Source organism: Perissodus microlepis, chromosome 3 (assembly GCF_051167445.1).
Source record: "Perissodus microlepis isolate ML-2025 ecotype Zambia chromosome 3, ASM5116744v1, whole genome shotgun sequence".
Taxonomy (NCBI): Eukaryota; Metazoa; Chordata; class Actinopteri; order Cichliformes; family Cichlidae; genus Perissodus; species Perissodus microlepis.
Genome location: NC_140463.1, coordinates 12866150 through 12887623, shown reverse-complemented (window position 1 = coordinate 12887623; position 21474 = coordinate 12866150). Strand labels below are relative to the sequence as shown.

At 43.7% G+C, this 21474-nt stretch overlaps 1 protein-coding gene across 1 annotated transcript; it reads right to left on the bottom strand.

Moving 5' to 3' along the window:
* Positions 1-5895: 5895 nt before the first annotated feature.
* toporsb (topoisomerase I binding, arginine/serine-rich b) lies at positions 5896-20552 on the bottom strand. The gene is made up of 4 exons (XM_084923074.1): positions 20302-20552; positions 16760-19245; positions 14662-14793; positions 5896-8638 (listed from the first exon to the last, which is right to left on the bottom strand). Exons 1-4 carry the CDS (start codon positions 20389-20391, stop codon positions 6631-6633), a joined length of 4716 nt encoding a protein of 1571 aa, XP_084779200.1. The 5' UTR covers positions 20392-20552; the 3' UTR covers positions 5896-6630.
* Positions 20553-21474: the final 922 nt, after the last annotated feature.

The following is a 21474-nucleotide window of genomic DNA, read 5'->3' as shown; positions in this document are numbered from 1 at the left end:
CTGTGTAGCGTTTGTCTAGGGTGTTGATCATTTTCCTGAATCCCTCGTTTTGCACAGTGTTGATGGGAGCCATATCTTTAGCCAGGTGATAAGTGATAGCCTCCGTAATTTCTTTGTGCCTGCGGGAGTTCGACGGGTATGGAGAAGCGCTGTATAAGGTTCCCGTTATTGATGTTTGGGTGGTTGACGGGGACGGATTTTCCCCTGTCACTTTCTTGGCCTTTACAGCTTCGTCATATTGCACTTTATGGTGATGTTTGAGGTGGTTATACAGATTTGTAGTGCTACCTTGCGGTGCTGCTACTATGGCAAAACACAGCTTGCAAATTATTTTTTGACTCTCATCGTCTTCTTTGAAGCCAAAAAACTTCCACACGGAGGAATGAGAACCTTTTCTTGGAAGTAATTTTACAGTGGGGTTGTCATTCTCACCGCCACCAGCGAGCTTTTCCTCTGCGCTCATTGTGTTTTCTCCCCTCGGGCAGTTTCTCTCACGTGCTCTCCGTTGCTTTTTCCCTGCCAGATGGCTTCTGTATCACGTGGTATAAGGCTCCGCCCTTGTCATTTGTTGAGCAGGAAGAGTGAGCGCTTGTTTTCAAGCAGATTATGTCCCAGATCAAAATGCGGTACAATCGTCTTTAGATTAATCAGTTCTTTCAGCGTACGGGCCGTACACTGCCTCTTCACACTAATGAGTTACACTACTTCTAGTGCAGATGACATTAGTTTTCCTAAACTTATAGCATCATAGTTACACGCACCACTTTTGTGAACTGCCTAAATCACAAAAATACATAACATGTATTTTAACGTGTATTTAACATATTTCTATAGCATTCACCCTTGATTAACTGAACATACAACAGTTTTCTCTTATTGTGTAAAACATATAAAGTGTGGCTTTAACCCAAAAATACCAGTATGAAAAGCATAGACTTTCGGTCCAGTCTAACAACTGGATTAGCACAGGCTAACAACTGGAAACTTGGAAATTAGTTCTTTAGCTAAACATTGCAAACTACAAGACATTTATCATCAATCGCCGCTGCTGTCTGTCACTTTTATAAAATATGCCACCCAGCTTACCTGTGGAAAAACAGAGAAATGGCAGATTAATCAGTTAATTCGGCGCGCGGCCCGTACGCTGCCTCTTCACTACTCACTTACACTTCTTCTAGTGTAGTGTCAGCTACTGAAGCGTACGACACGGAGCGCCCTCTGCTGGCGCACCTTACATAACAGGAAATTGACATTAATAGTGTCCTTACCAAAATAAAGTGTCTTTGGGCATAAAATAAAATGGGGGGGCGACTATTTTCATGTGTTTATCTTTATCATAGTGCCACCTATGTGCAGACACAACACAGGTTCATCCCTTTTTACGCTTGTATGATTCATAGGTTAGTGGCTTACCAAACTAAAAACATTCTTTTGAAAGTGGTTGTGTACAAGGACTGGACTGAGAATGAGTGAAAAAGCAGCCAAGGGACAGACCTTTGGAAGACCTTCAGAAAGCCTGGAGAACAACTGCTCAAGACGACTTTAAACAAAAAGAAACATGTAAAGAAACTAGGGGTGGCTCAAGACTTTTGCACAGTATCTTTCAAAACAAGACTTTACAAACTGTGAAATTGTACTTATAAAACAACTTCATATTTATGCTGTGCAAAGACATGAAATTCACTTCTGAAGAGTAGTTTTATGGGTTTTCAACAAGCAGTTTTATTTTTGAAATTTAAAAAATGTAAATGCAGCGTTATGCTGCTGTCTATACTGTCTGAGGTTCATTTCAAATCTTTCACAGCACGTTTTCCAGTCTGGACATGAATGCTGGAAAAGATGCTGTTTTCCACTTGTGTACTCAGTTTTTTCTTTAGGTGTTTTTGTACAGCTCATCATGTCCTCTTTTCTCCTTTACACTCCTCATTTTCTTCGACTGTAGTAAGGAGTTGGCATTGATCCATCACAGTGTGTAACTGTGTGTATTTAACAGCCATTTAGTGGGACCCCAGTGGCTTTAATTAGTGTGGGAGAACCTCTGTCGCTGGCTCGGTCTCTCTCGGGGCTCATTATCCCACTTAGTGTTCTTGCTCTCTTCTATGGGCCAGTGAAGAGGAGAACACGGAAATTGGGAGGAAGAAGGAGAAAGTGAAAGATGAGGATGTGGTGAGAAAGTGAAAGATGAGGATGTGGTGAGAAAGTGATGACATGATGAGGAAGAGGAAAAAGGGGGGGGGGGAACCACTCTTCTGGCTCCATCTGGTGGTGAGAAACATAAACTGCACTGACTTTTCTGTTACTCTTTTTTTCTTGTAAAAATGTAAATCACAGAAAAACGTTGTTTTTTCTAACTTTATTAAATTATTTGATGAGACGGGTGATGAACTGTGGGGGAACTGATCCACTAGTCCTTCACAGTGAAGGGATCTGGAGGCTCTGTCACTGTTGAGTCAACTTATCCCCTTAGACTGCAGGCCGAGGTTCTACCTGTATCTGTACCTACCTGTATTGTACCAAATATTGACTTGCAAGCTCGTTGACAAACTCTGTCTTTGCCTTATATTTTTTGTTTTTATGTTTTCCAAGAGCTGCTACTCTGAAAAATAATTAATTGAAAATTACGGAATAAATGAGATCTAAAAAGGAAAAGTTTTATGTGTTTTTATTCTCCTGTTTTCCACATTGTTGGTTTAATTGTCCTTCACTCTGATTTCCTGGCTCAGTCTGGTGACTCATTTTTATTTTCCTTTCCTTTTTGATTTTTATTCATTTTATGTTGTTGCCACCTATTCTGTTTTACTGATTTTTTTAATGTCACCTTTGTATAAAATAATTAAAATTTACTCAGATCACAGAGATCTGGAGAGGCCTCCCACCTGTTAATCATAACAATCACACAGCTACAGATAAGTTTTTCCAGTATTGATAAATTCGTTAATAACGCACTAAACGTACTCTGTATATATAATGTCTGTAAGCAGTAATTTTATATTCTTTTTCATATATATATATATATATATATATATATATATATATATATATATATATATATGGGCTTAGCAAATTCACTGGGCCACCTTTCACAGAAACCAGAGGACACAAATATGATTCCTTAATGCTTTGTAATTTCAGAATACATTACCTGGTTATGTTTAGACATTACAAATAACGTTTAAGTTACAAAAAAAAAATCCCATGGTTTGGCCTGATGTAGCACAATTACCACTTCTTTGTGTCTGTGAAGGTTCTCAGTCATCCAGGTCATCATAGTCAAAGGAGCTTGCAAAGAAAAGCGTCTGGACTTCTTTAAGTTGCTTGAAGATGTTTCACCTCTCATCCAAGAAGCTTCTTCAGTTCTAAGGTCAAATGGTGGGGAGTCCCAGATAAGAAGGACAGACGCAACAACATTGTCAACCCCTATGTAGCTGGTGTATCAGAAAAATTCAGGAGAGTTTTCTCCAAGCTTGACATCCCGGTGCATTTCAGACCCAGCAACACGCTCAGACAAAAACTGGTTCACCCGAAAGACAAAACTCCAAAACACAGACTTAACAATGTGGTGTATGCTGTAGGGCTGCCACGATTAGTCGACTAGTCACGATTACGTCGACTATCAAAATCGTCGACGACTAATTTAATAGTCGACGCATCGTTTGAAGCTTTGTAAGATCACAAAAGACGCAGGAATAAGTAGTAGGATTTAAGAGTGTAATAACGGACTGAAACAGAAGATGGCAGCACTGCATGTACAAGGATGCCAGCTGCCGTTAAACCCCGAAGAAGAAGAAGTAGCTCTGTCCCAGAATTCATAGCGCAGCCCAGCTCAGTTTCCAACAATGGCGGCAGCTAGTTAGTTTTAATGTTACTCTTATTATTCTTTCTGGGTCACAAAATAAACGTTTAACATATTTTCAGGCGAGAATGTAGCTGTGTAAACCTCAAATATCTGCTCAGTTTATCAAGACACCACATATTTTCAAAAGCGCTCCTACGTTTTCAGAGACGTCTGTTACCCACTAGCTCGATAGCTAGCCGGAGCAAGGCTCACTAGAGCCGTGAGAACACCGGACTCCGGGCTTCAAACCCACCTCTGTCTTTCGCTACTCAGGTTAAACATATATAAGTCACTTAGATAACTTAAAAATGCTATTGTTTGGCTTTTTTTAGTATTTTATTTGTTCCTGAGTAAATCGGTTTGGCTGAGATCAAAGTTATAGTTTTTACACAGCTGAATACACGTCAGGCAGACAGCTGATTATCAGAAGTGTGAGATGCTCCAGAATTTACTCCGGTGTCCCGTCATATGTTAGATATCAAGGAGCAGACGGCTGAGTTTATTAAACTTCACTTAAACAATCTGCAAATTTCATTAAAATTTAATAAACTATCATCTTGTCTTTATTTTTAGTTAGCACCTTAAACACTTAAAGCTGTAAGCTAATGATAGTTATATAAGAGCAGATGCTGCTGGTGCAATAAGCTGTAGTTTTACGTCCAATGGATGATGATCTGATTAGTCGACTAATCGCAAAATTAATCGGTGACTAGTCGACTATCAAAATAATCGTTTGTGGCAGCCCTAGTATGCTGTACAGTGCAGCGAGGAATGCCCAGACCTCTACATTGGAGAGACCAAACAGCCACTTCACAAGCGCATGGCACAACATAGAAGAGCCACCTCCACAGGACAAGACTCAGCAGTCCATCTGCATCTTAAGGATAAAGGTCACTCTTTCAAGGATGCCAATGTTCACATTTTGGACAGAGAGGACGGATGGTTTGAAAGAGGAGTGAAAGAAGCCATCTATGTCCACTGTGAGCGACCATCTTTGAACAGAGGCGGTGGTTTACGACACCAACTGTCTGCCATCTCTAATCCAGTTTTGAGTTCCCTCCCCAGACGCCTTAACGCCCACTCACATCCTGGGCCATCTGACCTCAGGAATTCGCATGATAAGGTGGGGCCAAGTTTCACAATGAGCTCACCCGAAACCCTGGCTGATTGGGACCCACACCCAGTTTCACACCTTGGCTAAGATGATTAGAGGATCATCAGGGGGTCCTTTTGTCCCTCTGTGGGGGGATACTCCCACTAGGTTTAAATCTGGGACTCTCCAACATTTGACCTTAGAACTGAAGAAGCTTCTCGGATGAGAGGTGAATCGTCTTCAAGCAACTTAAAGAAGTCCAGACGCTTTTCTTTGCAAGTTCCTTTGACTACCACTTCTTTGCCTTCATGATAAGATGATGCAACTTTAGACCAGATGTGCACTTCCTGTTGAAACTACAGTCTGTTGACTGGTATAAAAAGCAAAAAAAACAAACAAACCCAAAACCCGATGATTCATATCCGTGAACACAAATGCACAGGTGGCTATTTGTGACTTTACCCCCCCCCACATTTTGCTACTAGACTGGGCCAGACCCCAAACACCCCAAAAAACTACTTTTTTTTGCTAGCTTGGGAGTTGTGGAGGGTTGAGCTAACCCTCTTCCCTACTGTTTTCATTTGGTTGTAGGAGCTGGAGTGGGCAAGTTAATGACTTGCATGTCTTTGTTACCTTTCATTGTCAGGCATGTCAGATTTCGTGTTGTTGGTTTTTTTAAAAATCTTAAGTCAAATTTGTTCCATGTAAGTTCGTACTTTATGTTTAATGTGAAAATAAATGCAGCCGCCCTTTTCTACAAATCCCCTGTGGGAGAGGAGCTGGAGTGGGCAAGTTAATGATTTGGAGGTCTGTGTTTCTTTTACTTTTCATTGTCAGACAACGCAGGAACACACCAGTGTAACCGGTTTGAAAACAGAAAAGAAAAAAGATCCGTTACCACGATAAGCTAATGTCACATATTTTAAGCAATGTACCCCAGTACATAAATCCAAATTCCATTCAAATATATGATGATTCAGAAAGCTTTAATGAGTCATTACTTTCTCCCATCAGTTTTACAAGCCACTGCCAACATTGCTCATACATTTGAGTAAAAAAAAGAAAGCATTTTTTTTTACATTACTGTAAAAGATTTTTTTTTTTTTTTTTTTTTTTTTTAAACCAAACTTTTATTCAGATTTTTTATTTTTTTTTTGCACACAGAACATGTAAACGCACAAACATCCACTCACTTACACAAGCATGTGTCCGAGTGTCATTATCAAATTTAGTCATCATTCCCCTGAAAAGGCCAGTTTTGTTCAGTTTTACACCTTGTCTTTTACTTTTAGTCTAGAGCTACCGGTTTTGTGGACTACATGTGATTGAGAGCGCTTCACTCTGGACTCATCCTTACACTTTTTTTTTCTTAAGCAGTTTGAACATGGAAAAAAAAAAAAACCCAACCAATTGATAGCGAGGTTTGGAGGGGGTTTCACCCGCTTGCCTCAACGATTAAAATAATAAAAGTAATACAGAAGTACATGACAGTGCTCATGTCTAAACAATCAGTTTATTGGTGCTGCCTCAGAAAACAAGTTTATCTTGAAAATCAGTCACTAGGAATGTGTTTGTACTCGAGTTAAATTCTGAATAAACACAAGTTTATAAATGATTCATGAAAAATGATGCCAAAAGTATAATGCAACAGTTTGTCCCTGACATTTATTCCGAACATTTAAATCTCTCGTTTCATCGTGTCCTACGTGGCGGAGCGTTCGTATGGATGGGTGTCAGTGGTAGAAGTGGAGTTATACTCCGAGATGATGTGATTGTCCGTGTGGGGCTCAAAGTCCCTCTGAGCGTATTTTGGTGGTGGAGGCTCAGAGTCAGAGGGGAGGTTATGTTTTGAATCAGGATCAACGTGGTTGGGGGGCCGGAAGAGATTCGGGTCCATGCCGAGTTCGGACTTTCTGTGCGAGGCGTTGAGTGTAATGCTGTGTTCAGAGGGAGTAGAGGAGGAGGAGAAGGCTGTGTGGTTCAAGTGTCCGTCAATCAAACAAGACGAATGCAAGTTAACAGGTGCAACAAGACCCACCGAGAGTGGCTTTCCCTCGCAGTTCACCACTGACACCGTCTCCTCGCCTGTCCGTCCTCCCGAGGCCGGACTGGAGGAGTGGAAGTCAACAGGAAGGAGGTTCACGGTGGACGGCGTGGCAGCTGTTGTCAAGCCAATTAGAGTCAGATTACTGGAACAGGGGGAGTTAGGGGGTGAGACATCATTCTGAGTCCTGGAATCACTAACAGAAACAGGAAGTGATGTGTCGTGAGAGTTGACTCCTGAGTACATGCCGCTACGTGCCGGGGGCCCTCCAGCAGCACTGCTGAATCGATGAAAGTCAACGGGTGATGCCCAGAAGGAGTTGTGAGTCTTATTCCTGCAGCTGGCGGAGGTAGAGTGAGCAGGAGCTGGCTTCTCTTTGGACCAGCCAGCAGCTGAGTGGAAATCAATGTCCGATGAAGAATTCACAGGATTTAAGTCGACGGGTGAGAGGATGGAAGATATTCCCATCGTGCTCTCCCTGGTGGAATGTAAAGCTGAGGAGTTTAAGGAGTAATAACGAGAACCCGTGGGAGTCGAATCACACGCAAAAGAGGAAGAGGGAGCGACAGGAGGTTTGTGACCGGAGTGATCAAAGTCAGTGGTCAGTGCTCGGACTTTAGAGAGAGCAGCTGAAACGCTGCTCATGTTGGCCGGCTTGCTGCTCAGTGCGAACGTGCTGGTCAGATGTCTCTTCAGTGTAGAAATGGGCGGGATGGACTCGCTGTCGTCGGGCAGCTTCGCGGGCGAACAGGAGTCGGTGGGATTTAAACTATGCAGAATTGGTCCGGCAGAGGTGTGATCTGAGTGGAGGTCTTTGTTAAAGATAGGGGAGCGGCGTGGACTCCCAGCATCTTTGTGTTTTAGTGGTGGCGGCGTGTTCCTGTTGTATGACCGAACCGGGCTGGCCTGTCTGAGGAGCGGAGGGGCATCCCTCCCCTCCTTCCATTGCTTGAGTGGAGATGGCGAGTTTATGGACGAAGCGTCCTGATTCTGGACCGGCTGCTCCTCAGGGAAAGTGGATTTCCAGCTGTCCTGCTGTTGATGAGCCTGACTAACGCCACATGGATCTCGGTCGCGCCTTTTTTTGGAGTCTGGGGAGCAGCTGGCGTCAATGTCCAACGGGGCTTCACGTTTAGGTGCAGCGATCCTGTCCAGGTCACTTAGGATGGAGGCCAAGAGGTGGCTGTCAGAGGTTGAAGCTTCAGTATGTCTTTTATGAAGAAGATCCGTCATTACGCGGGCAGCATCCTGGTCTCCCATTGGTCGAGAGCCCACGCTCACAGAGCCCATGTTTCTGTGACTGTCGGCGTTGGGTGTCTTTGGATCTGTTGCTTTGATTGGTCCTTCTACATCAACATCCAGGTTCTCCACGTCCACCTCGTGATCGCTGTTGTCAATGGCGATCAGTCTAGCTGCCTTGGAACGGCCTGCCAGCTCTGTGTCCGACCCATCGTATCCTCGGTCCAGAATGTCAACGGGAAGCTCTCCGATTTCAGCGTCCAAAACGCCGCCCACACTGGCCGAATGCACCAATGGAAGCGGAGGAAGGTCTGAGAAGTCGACGGTCTGCTGGCTGCTGAGCGGGCTGCTGCTGATACTGCCGCTATTTTTGTTGTTGGCGTCGTCGTGGGTGCTGTCGCTGTCCAGGGTGATGATGACCGGAGAGCTGACAGAGAGAAAGACAAAGGAATAAAATCAGCACGAGTATAACAGCAACAACCCTCATCACTTGAGTCTTCTGTTATCAATAATGGTGTTCTTCTACAAAGGGATCAATACATAGATCAATCCCACCTGAAGTACATATTGTGGTAAAAATCTTAACGTTATTAAAGATTTTATTCAGCATTTGTGAGCATTTATAGCCTTATTAGTGCAGAAGATACCCACATGACATTTTTTGGACTGGTGAACACATTTTAGCTCTGCAGTAAACACAAAACTGAGTTTGTGTCAATTTTTAGCCGAGGTTAAAACTGCTTTTTTTTCCTGGAAATTTCTACTGTACTTACGAAGCTTACAAATAATACTTATTTAATCCTGTAATGTGTATCGTATCTGAAGTTCTGTGAAAAACCCAAATAAAACTTTTAAGAAACCATCTGCACAAATAGCAAAAATTATTCATTTAAATTAAAATTTGTATCTGCAAAATGATATTTATTTTCCTTTTTTTCCCCTAGTAAAAGGTTCAACAAACAGGTTTTTTTTTGGCATTTATTTAATTGTTCAGGCTTTACAGGGTGAAAAACCTCAAATTTGGACGTTTTATTTGGGGAAATTGTAAAGTTCAGCCATTTCTTTTGTTATTAACCTCCTAGGACCTGCCGTCCACATATGTGGACATCACATTTTGGGTTATTTAGACTAAAATACTCAATTTTGCTCTACATGGGCCTGATATCCACTTACGAGGACATTATACTGCCACTGTTCTATCAAAATTTGAAACGAATATCCTCATATGTGGCTCTTATTTTTCTTAAAAACAAAAATAAGGTAAAAAAAAAAAAATCTTTGTTTTTACATTCATCAGGCCCCAATATACCCAAATATAAAGAGAAATTAAAAATGCATGTCGTGGAAGAGTTCGGGTCTTAGGAGGTTAAAGTAACGTTTTGAACAAAACAGTAGATTCTATTCATATAATGTTTGCATCACCAGAAACAAAAATGAAATTGGACAAGAAAATTGCAGTCTCTGCACCTACGTGAATGTTCCCCACAGATGGCTATAATCAAGCTTTTCTGCAGACACAGTGTCTGAAGGTTAATAACGAAACAAAAGATGGAAGCTCTGCCAATGAAATTTTAATTCACACTGCAGTCAAACAGGCAGATTTCCTCAAGAAGGCAACAGAAGTGGAGCCATCATCAGAGATGGATGAACTCTCTAAACACAAAGGAAAGGAGCTTCAATGCTTCCTTATTTACCTCATTTAGCAGAGGATACATTGAAGCATCATTCATGAAAGGAAAAGAGATAATGACATCACAAAATTCCCAGAGACAAACAAAATACCTGCTAAGTGTTAGATGATGTTAATGTTTACTATCCGTTACACGCTACAACCTGATGTTGACCCTTAAACAGCTGAACTCTGAACGCCACGCTGCTGCAACCTTAAAAATTACCGTATTTTTCAGATCATGAGGTGCACCGGATTATAAGGCGCATTAAGGGAAAACAAAACAGTCAGTCAGTCACTCAAACTTTACTCAACTCATTCTTCTTGCCTTGTCTACTTCCGTACCATTGATTCATTAATGTTGAATTCTCTCGCAGCTGCTCTATTCCCATGTTGTTGCAGTATATTAATGACCCAAATACATGAATGTACTATTGCTGTGTGATTTATTACTATTACTGAAGGTTACTCGCCATACCAATACCAACTAGATATTTAAATTTTAATATAAATGAGTAACAGTAGAGTGGACATTAGGTAAGGCTGCACTTTTTGCAGCGATCTTGTATAGAAAACTATTCCGCGCGTATATAAAACAGGTCCGCGGCTCCGAACCGTAGTAAAGGACCTCTGACTAATACGGTGGGTTCCGTGTCGGGCTCGTAGCCGAAAAATAGCTTTACTTTTTGTCTGGGTCAACTTTGCTAGTGAGAGACAGAGAGAGGCGTTGAAATGCTACTCCACTGGAACTTATTGTTTCACATGAACACCGTGTACAGTCAAGTCTTAATAGCTTACTTACAACTGGACTTGTCAGGCACTGTTTTTGGATGCAGTGGTTATTATTATATTTACATGCTTCCAGCTCCTGTTTCTGCTCGGTGACAACTTGTACTTTTCAACTCTCCTTTTTTGCACACAACAGGTATGGCAGTCCATTCTCCCTGCAGCATGGACTAAACTGCCCATGAGGCTACATTCTTTAGGGCTATGCCTGTAACACTCTGCCTATTGCCTTGATATTAAATTTTTAGAGTAATAATTTTCGCAAGTAGAGGTGACATGGGCCGTGAGATTGAGACACAGGCATTAGAGCCTGCTAATGCGTGTTTTGTTCGGGTTTCCACCGGCGTGGAATTACCAAAAACAGAGAGAGCATAGCCTAACATATGAAACAGGAAAAGATTGCTGTGTAATCCATTTATTTCAACAAAGTAACTGTATTCTAAATACCACCTTTTTAAACGGTAACTGTTAGGGAATACAGTTACTCATATTTTGTATTTTAAATACATAATACCAGCACATGTATTCCGTTACTCTCCAACACTGGTCACATCTTTCCTCCAGCTTTCATTGAGGACAAAGGAAATGTGATTAAAGGGAACCCCGACTATTATGACAAGTTACTCTAAATATGTTACAAATGATCTCCACTACATAAAAACATACTTGAGAATAACTACAATTTTTTTGTTATTCATTAAATCTTTGTTGTTTAAAACTATTTTGGAGCCGTGGGAGCAGCCATGTTTTTTCGCACACAATGCATTCTGGGACGAGGACGTGTATTGGTTGTTGGCAGTTTTCTGTCGGTGCTTTCGTTCAGCTAACCTGTTTTGTTTTTTAAAGTGTAGCAACCGTATTAATTAACTTGCCTATTAGTGACCTGGTTATGACTTGGTAGACCAGCACTATCTGGTCTTTGAGGCTGACGTTATTAGCCATGTCTGGGCCCAAACTCCTCTGCAAAAGTCAAATGATCACTGCAGCATTACTGAGAGTTGAAAAACTGTATAAATTTGTTCATCTGTAATAAAATGATCAGTGTGGCTGCTCTGCCAGGTGTAACAATTAAGTTTAACATCCAGGCATCCATGAAAACGGAATTTATGACATTAACTGAGTTAGAAGTTAGCAGGTAATTAGCTTGCTAGCTTCCATCTAAATATAGTATACCATGTTCTGACTGAGAGATTTATTTAACAAATTAAAACGTACAGCTCTGCTACCACTTCCAACATAAATGACAACAGGAAAGTAAACAGCAGCGACGTTTGTAGGGTTACTGGAGTTGGGCTAACTGGTATATAATGATGTGCTACGTGATCGCTAGCGCGACAAGCTATGTTAGCATAATATAAACAGTAAAGCTGGAGGACGAACGCTAACGAACAGAGGACTTATGTTTGCAAAGCTTGGTGTAAATGTTACAGAGCTGCGGTGATGTCACCGTTTGCAGGTCCTTAAACTTAGGCTGCATTACTGGATATAATGCCTGTGTTACAACTGTTGCAGTATAATACTGCTGCTGCTGGCACTTTGTTGGAATTGGACGTCATCACTAACATTGCAGGGTGGAAATCCGGTCGTTAAGTCTGACGTCACTAGCCGTGTCTGGGCCTAAACTCCGCTGCAGGTCCATATATCAAACGATCACTATGGCATTACTGAGAGTTGAAAAACTGTCTAAAGTCTTTCATCTTTAATAAAATGATCAGCGTTCTGCTCTACCAGGTGTAACAATTGAGTTTAACATCCAGGCATCCATGAAAACGGAATTTATGACATTAACTGAGTTAGAAGTTAGCAGGAAGTTAGCTCGCTAGCTTCTATCTAAATACAATATAGCATGTCCTGACTGCTGGGTTGTGGAAACAAATTAAAACGGACAGCTCTGTTATCACTTCCAACATAAATGAAGACAGAAAACTAAACAGCAGTGACGTTTGTAGGGTTACTGAAGTTTGGCTAGCTAGTATATAATGATGTGCTACGTGACTGCTAGCGACACAGCTATGTTAGCATAATATAAACAAGCTAACTTTTTTTCCACTTGATAAAAGTTAACGTGAGTGTTCTCGGTGGTCAGGAACAAATGTAATCGCATGGCAGGATGCTGTAAAATGACCAAACTTCAGCCAGGAGAACAACTGAGATAATCCATCCACAATACGAGGTTAGTCATTCATATACTGCTGCATGGGCTGGGCTGTAGTTACATCCTAAGGTTTTAAAAACTGAGCTTAAATAAATGATTAGCGGTAATAAAAGCCGAGGGAGGTCAACAGTGATCACTGACTGTTTTAGGAGCTTTTTGAGATTAAATAGAAGAAAATACAAAAACATTAAACATGTTAGCAACACAAAAGCCATATTAAACGCAGCTACTTTAGGCCCGGAAGTAGGATTCATCACGTCATCACTTAACGACCAGATACCGATCATGGCTGCCCAAAGAACATCTGGATTAAGACAAACGGCTTCAAAAAGTTTTGGTACTTTACAACAAACCTTCTCAGTCGCCGTTGCCATTGGCAAGCAGTAGCCGCATAGACACCAGTAGTTTTCCCTCACTCTCTCGTCCTCGTGTGACGGATTGTTTTCATCTTCATCTAAACTTAAGTACTTGTTGACTATTTTCATCTGCTCTCTCGGTTTGATCTGGTTCAAACTGGAAAGGTTGAACAGAAGCCATTTCCAGTGCACTGCTAACTGTGAACTCAATGCGGTGCAACCATATGACGTCACTACCCAGAGTGCATTGAGAAGTAAATAACAATGGCGGCCTACTGGTAAATGGTTTTATATAAAATGTGCTTAAAAGGAAAACATTTGGCGTATTTTAATACCACATGTGTTATTGAAAGCACAGTACATATTTTAACGCAAACATGTCTTAATAGCCGGGGTTCCCTTTAAGAGAAGACGCAGTGCAGCAGATCACTTTTGGACTAACGAAGAAAGTAATGTCTTGATGCATTCTCAATAATCCAGGAAAGTAAATCTCCAAAAACTGATTCTGTTCATCTGGATGTAGCGTTTTGTGGGAGAAACGTTTCGTCACTCATCCAAGTGACTTCTTCAGTCTCAGCTGACTGCAGGTTTCCCCAAATCTTATAAACCAGGGGTGGGCAACTCCAGGCCTCGAGGGCCGGTGTCCCTGCAGGTTTTAGATGTATCCTTGAACCAACACAGCTGATTTAAATGGCTAAATTAGCTCCTGCAGTTCTCCAGAGGCCTGGTAACGAACTAATCATGTGATTCAGGTGTGTTGACCCAAGGTGAGATCTAAAACCTGCAGGACACCAGCCCTCGGGGCCTGGAATTGCCCACCCCTGTTATAAACAGTACATTTGCATAATGACTGAAACCAGCCCACTGAAGGAACAATGGGCTGGGAGGTCAGTTCCTTAATCATAATTATGCAAATTCTCATGACCATTGATCAACAACCACTGACCAAAACCCACTGATCAAAGACCACTGATCAATGGCCATGAGTACCATTCACAGAGAGTTGGGGAATGGCTGCAATCACAGCATTGTAAGATGGCGAAAGATGTACCCTTAGGCCCCCCCCTTGAAAGAAAGTAATATATCCTAAACAAACCAGAGAAATACAGGCAGAAAAATCCACCTTTAGGCTGGAAATGTAGCAGCAGAAATGTAGCAGCCTGTAATTTCTAAATAGCGTCTCTGTTCCCCGTCTGTGAGCAAAGTGTGATGCAGGGATTGACAAAGACTTGTAGAGTGGATGTGTAACATCTCACATTCAATAACTGATATCACCTGTGCAAACGGTACACCTGATAATGATCAACAGAAGTGTTTCATCACTGTGTTCATTTAAAATAACTGATTTCACAGTTAATCAGGTGACGACCGCTTCGCTTCGTCTCAGACTCTTCTTTACGTGTTAATTACTGTCAGCTGTATGAATTTGTGTAACGTGCTAAAACAAAGCTTTTTTCCCCTCCCAGCAGTGTGACACCTCGTACCTGCTGTGCTGAGCCTTGCGATGACGTTTCCGGCGCCGTTTGTGGGAATGAGGCTGCGCCCCGTCGGCGGTGATGGTGCCCTCGTAGATGATCTCCACGCTGGGGCTGCGGTCTTGTCTGGACCTCCGGCTGCTGCAGAGAGAGAGCATGGAGTGAGCAACTTCTGGAAACGTCATTAAAACACCTGAACCACAGGAAGCTATTGAGAGGTCTTCCTCATCTGTTGAGCTGAGCACTTCACACCCAAACAGCTGGTGAGATGTTTCAGCTGACAGTTTTAGAGTCAGGAAAGCGACTCTAAAAAAAGAAATCAACAGTAAGAGGAGAAACAATACGCGAACATGAAGCCTTTTCATTGCTGAAAAGAAAATCCCAAACATTAATATTAGACTGAGGTTCATTTAAACTTAAGAAAATACAACACAACTCTGTCTGTTTCCAGAATAAAGAGGAAAACGTTCATGCTGATCTCTCGTGGTAAAGGGTTCATTTTTCGTGCATCGTCCCCTGAATAAAGAGCTGCAGCTTAGTGATTAGCCAAAGATAACAATTTTCAAAACCTCAACACTTGCTTCTTCTTTTTACCTATCAATCAGATCTAGCTAGCTCTGGCTCACGTTTAAGCACCCAGCACATCAAAATGTATAAACAATGTTGCTAGGCACCACTGGCCTGCGGGAACGCTTTTACATTAATATTTATGGGTTCAAAATCACATCCTCTGTGGGGAATTCATTTACATGATTTTGAAAATCACAAAAGGTCAAAACGATGAGAACCAACAGGCAACATCCCAGGTAGGAAATGTTTCTTAGTTTCACCGTACAACCAGTGACATCATGTCTGCTTGTGCAAGTCGCGCTTTGTGGTAGCTTCAGTCGGCAAAATAAATGTGTCAAATTACCGAAAAACTTAGTAGCTCAAGTTTTTCACTCACAGCACTGTCCTGTGATTTTAAAACAACCTTTTTGTTAATTTGAAGAAAATCCCCCCACCCACTGTGGATCCATTTAAAAAAACAAACAAACAAACAAACAAAGAAGTCACTTTTCATTTCTTGTATTATTATTGCTAAATTATTTAGGGGTAGCTATCAGGAGAGGTCTTTATCTTTAGGAAAAGCTGTAAAATGTTTAAAAACACAGACAGAAATACAAAAGTTATTTCCTTGACATTTTCTTCTTTGTCAGGCCGATTCTGGACCCCGAGCCTTATGTTTACAAAGCTTGGTGTAAATGTTACAGAGCTGCGGTGATGTCACCGTTTGCAGGTCCTTAAACTTAGGCTGCATTACTGGATATAATGCCTGTCTTATAACTGTTGCAGTTGGAATTGGACGTCATCACTAACATTGCAAGGTGGAAATAGACAGGTGAAACACGATATATCATGTTCTGACTGAGAGATTTCTGAAAAAAATGTAAACGTACAGCTCTGCTATCACTTCCAACATAAATGAAGACAAAAAACTAAACAGCAGTGACGTTTGTAGGGTTACTGAAGTTGGGCTAGCTGGTATATAATGATGTGCTACATGACCGCTAGCGACACAGCTATGTTAGCATAACAAACGCAGTGAAGCTGGAGGATGAACGCTAACTTTTTTCCCCCACTCGGTAAAAGTTAATGTGAGGGTTCCCAATGGTTGGGGACAAATGCACTCGTATGGCAGGATGCTGTAAATGGATCAAACTTCAGTCAGGAGAATAACTGAGATAATCCATCCACAATACGAGGTTAGTCATTAATATACTGCAACAACATGGGAATAGAGCAGCTGCCAAAGAATTCAACATTAATGAATCAATTGTGGAGGAATCAAGAAGAATGAGTTGAGTAAAGTTTGACTTATCTGACTGTTTTGTTTCGCTTCGCTTAATGCGCCCTATGTATGAAAACAGACCCGTTCATCGACAGAGCGCCTTATGGTCCGAAAAATACGGTACAAGTCAAATGAAACCCAAATCAGAGGTGAGGGTGGTGGGTGAAACCGGCTTATCCTGCAAATCAAAATTTGTCAAAAACAGTCAATAATAGACCACTGATAATTTACACTCTTCTGGAAAGTCTAATAATAATAAATCCAGTGGCCTCTTACCTCTCGCCACCGTAGCCACTGCTCGCCCGCCTGTGCCTCTCCCTTCTCCTTCCTCTGTCTCGCTCCTTCCTCTTCCTCCTCTCTTTCCTCTTCTCCTTGCGAATACTGCCACTGCCGCTCGGCCTCCACGTGGGATCCTTGACATTGTTGTCCAGGTGGCGGCTCTTGCATTTCCTTTTCCCGCCGGGTTTCTCTCCGTGATGAGCGCTGTCGCTGGGGGACAGCGTGGGCGTCGGTGGCGTCCGCGGTGGTGGTGGGGGAGGACGTGGTGAGGACGAGGAGAGGGATGGTGAAGAGGCGGAGGAGGTGAGAGGGGACACCTGGGCGCAGGGGTACTCCCAGCTGGAGTCCGGCGGGCTGGGCGACGGCGGGGAGCTGGAGTCAGCGCTGGAGTCAAACGGAGGCGAGGAGCGGTGCCGCATCATGGCGGGATAAATGGAGCGATTTGGGTTGAACAGAGTGCCACTTTTCCTGTGCTGGTTGCTGCTGCGTTCTTGCCTTCTCTTCCTCCTCTTCTCTCTTGCTGCCTCACTGGTGGACTTCCTGTCTCTCCAGCTCCCCATCTCCTGCTGCCGCTCAGTCTCTCCAGGCGTCGCCGGGCTGAGTGTGCACACAGAGCTCCTGCTCCGACCAGAGCTCCCTGACCATGAGCGTGCACGTGAGGGCTGTCCTGCCTCCTCGCCAATTTTCTGCCCCTTGTCCTGCTCCTCTCTGTAAGTACCTGATGTGGAGGGAGGGATCGTTGGTAGGTAAGAGAGGGGAGGTGTTGCAGAGGGGGGAGGAGGAGCCTCCTCCTCTTTCTTCTTCTCTACCTCCTCTTCTTCTGTGTCAGAGGAGAGCTGCACCAACTCTGGCGTCCGTTCTGCAATTGGCTTTTTGTACCCAACGATGAGACACTCATCCTCTTCTCCCTGCCTTTCTCCTCCATCCTGATTGGCTGCCTCCGGCAGGGCAGGACTGAACGAAGATGAAGGCTCGGTGGTGGAGTAGGAGGGGCCTGGGGTTTCATCGTCCCAACCCGAAAGGCTAAGGACACTCGCTGTTTGGATGGGGTCATCTTGAGCTCCCACCTCCCTCCCCAGCCTCTCCTCGGACCCTCCCCCTGCCCCCCTCTCTTCATCCTCCCCCTCGGAGATGGCGATGACAGAGCTGCCATCGGACGAGCTGCTCATCCCATCCAGTTCCACTGCAGCGTCCGGTGGCTCGTACACCGCCTGCAGGTCGTAGTTCTCCAGGCTGAGCGACGAGCGGGCGAAGCTGATGAGCTCATGCAGGAAGTGCTCAGTGCGTGCCAGCAAGAATGGCCGCAGCTCTTCTTCTATGTTGGGTGTATTCTCCAGGCCATGGCGGGCGAGCCTTGCCATGATGATGCGCTGAACGATGTCAACCAACGAGGTGTGCGAGCCATACAGCACCGTGAGCTCCCTCCGCAGCCAGGGGCGGAGCCTGTTCAAGTGGGCAGGGTTCCGACGGAAGCTATCTGCCGTGATGTCACGCTGTCCCTCATTGCCGTGTACTCCGGCAACCCCACGGACCCGAATGCCACAGCGATAGAGTCCACGGCGAAAAGCCACCGTCTCTCTCTCCCTAAGTCGGCGCACGGTTCCACCTTCACGCTGCAAACGCTGCCTTGCCGCTAAGCGAGTCATCAGTCGCCGTGATGCCCGGTCATTGGGGGCAATGGGTGCCACTGCCCCTCCAAGGCCTGTTAGTCCTTCAAATATCACACCGCGCTCCACCAAATCAGCGCCTCCTCTTATCCTCTGTTCCTCCCCATCCTCACTGTCCTCAGCAACGACTGGAGGGTGAGGAAGAGGAGGGAGTGGAAGGGGAGGGGAATCGAGGTACCACTCCCAACTCCCTGCCCTCTCCTCCGCCCTTCTGGCCCCTCTCTCCCTCCGCCGCCTCCTTGTAGTTGTCTCGCCAGCCTCTGACACCCGGTGCCGTCTCAGCATTAGCCTCATTTGATGGCTGCTTCTTGCAGCCGACGCCATCGCTGCCACCATTGCCACAGTAGCGGCCACGCTGCTGCTGGGGGGCGCTGAGCGCAGCGTATATTCCTTGAAGTCATCCTCAGCTTGGTTCCGGTAAAAGATTGAGGCAAAGGGCTGCTTGCAAAGCGGACACTCTGGCTTTTTGTGAGACCACTCCTGGATGCACGGGAAGCAGAAGCGGTGCTTGCAGCGGTCCAGGAATGCCAAGTTGTTGAAACGGTCCAGGCAGATGGGGCACTTGGAGTCAGGCGACGCCTCCTCTGCTGCCATCAGATGGGGGCGTGCTGACGTTGAGGCAGAGGACGCGGGTGGAGACAAGGACGAGGAGGATGTGGCCGCAGTAGAAGATCTGCTAGCGTTTTTCCTCCTGCTGCCACTCTCTCGACTCCTCTGCTCTTCATCTTCCTCCAGCGCAGCGCCACGTCCAGCAGCACCTGCGGCTGGATTGTCACGGCGGCGAACGCGCAGCTTCATTCGCGTCGGTGCCATCACCTGAAAACAAACAATGCAGGAAGAAATGTGTCCTTATTCAGCTTTCAGGATTCAGAACTGTTGAGTACAGGTGAAATGACACCTGCTGAGAACAACAACAAAGTCCTGGATTACAAATTAATCAGGTCACATGGCTCCCCAGTGCTTCACTTTGATCTAAAAACACAGGAAAGCTGTGGCACCAACACAGCTAGCAGCTACTGCTTCTTTGTCACTCTTTAAATTTCGCTACCCATTTGACTTTCTGCTTTTATATTTGACTTTTTATTGAAAAATAACTTAACCGTAAATCAAAGCCCCTCTTGTGGTGCTGTACTTTAAAGATTTATACTTCACTGATGCTCCTTGTCGCCACTATGTTAGCGTGCTAACACTGACTAACTGAAGCTCACAGTCAGGATTGAACACTGCGGTAAACACTTTGCACCTGTCAGAGCCTCTGTTTGTTTAAATCATCCGGCTGTTTAACCCTTCATCTGTGGAAACCCTTCACACAGTTGTGTAAATATTAACACTGATTATTATTCTAATTATTCACCCAATTACCGACACGGAAGGACTCCCCTGAGTTTGTTAGCCTGCTAACACACCAGCTAGCTGTTGCCTAAGCCTTCCATTTGGTTTAATTCTATAAATTCTATAAAGACCTTTAATTTTGCAAAGATTATTCGCGAAAAATCTAATTGTTTAAGTTAAATATGTTTTTTTGTTTAAAGATTTTCAAGCTAGGGATGCTCATCGTTGCTTAAAAACCCTACATGCTATCTCTGGCTAAAAGAAGCTCTCTGCCTGTTAGCATTTAGCCCACATTTGTTATTTTCTACGGTCATTATAAAAATCTGCGTTTAATTACTTGGCTTTATTCTTTAATTCTTTCTCCATAACAACAATGATGTTTTAAAACATTATCCTGTTTATTTTATTACTTACAACATATTCTAGCAGGACCGATGCCCCCCAGGTTGCTACCCGACCAACATGCTAACCAAAGCTAGCCGGGTTCAAACAGACGGCTTCCCCCAGCCTGTTAGCATGCTAACACTGTTAGCTTCGTACCCGAGCTGAGGAAGCAGCAGGCTCCGCGGGTTGCTCCTCATCCGGATTCTTTCTCCTCCTCCGGGTCGAGCTCCGCGCTTTCAGCGGCATCCGCCGTCAGCGAGCTCAGCGATGGCCCCGGACACACACTGTATCGATCCGTTTAGAAACCGACTGCTGTGAGAAACACACACATCTGCCTGTCACTGTCCTCAGAAGCGACGCTCCTCACAGCTGGAACGAGAAAAACGCCGCGATGGATGATGGGAAATACAATGACAGTCGAGTTTTCTTCCTCTTCTTCTGTGGTCAGCCCCCACAATCAGTTTATCACTGCCACCTAGTTGGGTGGGGTGATGGTACGAGGATTCTGAATGCGATCTGCAGCACAGGGTGTGAGGGACAGCACGGGGGGATCTATGGGCTCAAATTGTGGTCATAAATATTTTGTACTTGTAAATCAGGATTTGTATGTGTGTAAAAAAGATTTGTGTGTGGACCCATCTGTTCTCTGATTGGATAGTTAAATTTGTGATTGACATGACATGGCCAATCAGATGAAAGGAAGAAAAATAGGGTCAAAATTCGTACTTGTAACTTGAAACTTGAGTGCAGACTTTCTCATGTATTTTTTGGCTAAGTCCACACACAAATCTTTTTTACGCACACACAAATTCTTTTTACACATACAAATCTTTTTTACACACACACACAAATTCTTTTTACACATACAAATCTTTTTTACACACACACAAATTCTTTTTACACATACAAATCCTGATTTACAAGTACAAAACTGATTTACAAGTACAAAATATTTATAACCACAATTTGAGCCCATAGGGGATCACAAGATCGTTTTCATGATTAGAAAAATCACTTCAGAGCAAGAGAAGAAGACTCTCCGGGGAGTAGGCATATTATCCCACTTGGGTTAGCGAGGATCAAGGCTGAGATTGTGCATGTGTGCAGGAGGGATAGTGGATGTATTGGAAAGAAGAATGTTGATAAGTGCAATCTAGATGACTTGTATACCCCCAGTCTATATTTGAAATCAACTGCAGGACTACTGTACACAGCAAAATCTCCAGTGTTAAATTAACACTAGAGAGTGTCTATATGGGTCCACACCTCTGAGTGTTAAATACAACACTGTTGAGTGTTAAATTAACACTTTTGACAGTGTTATATGTT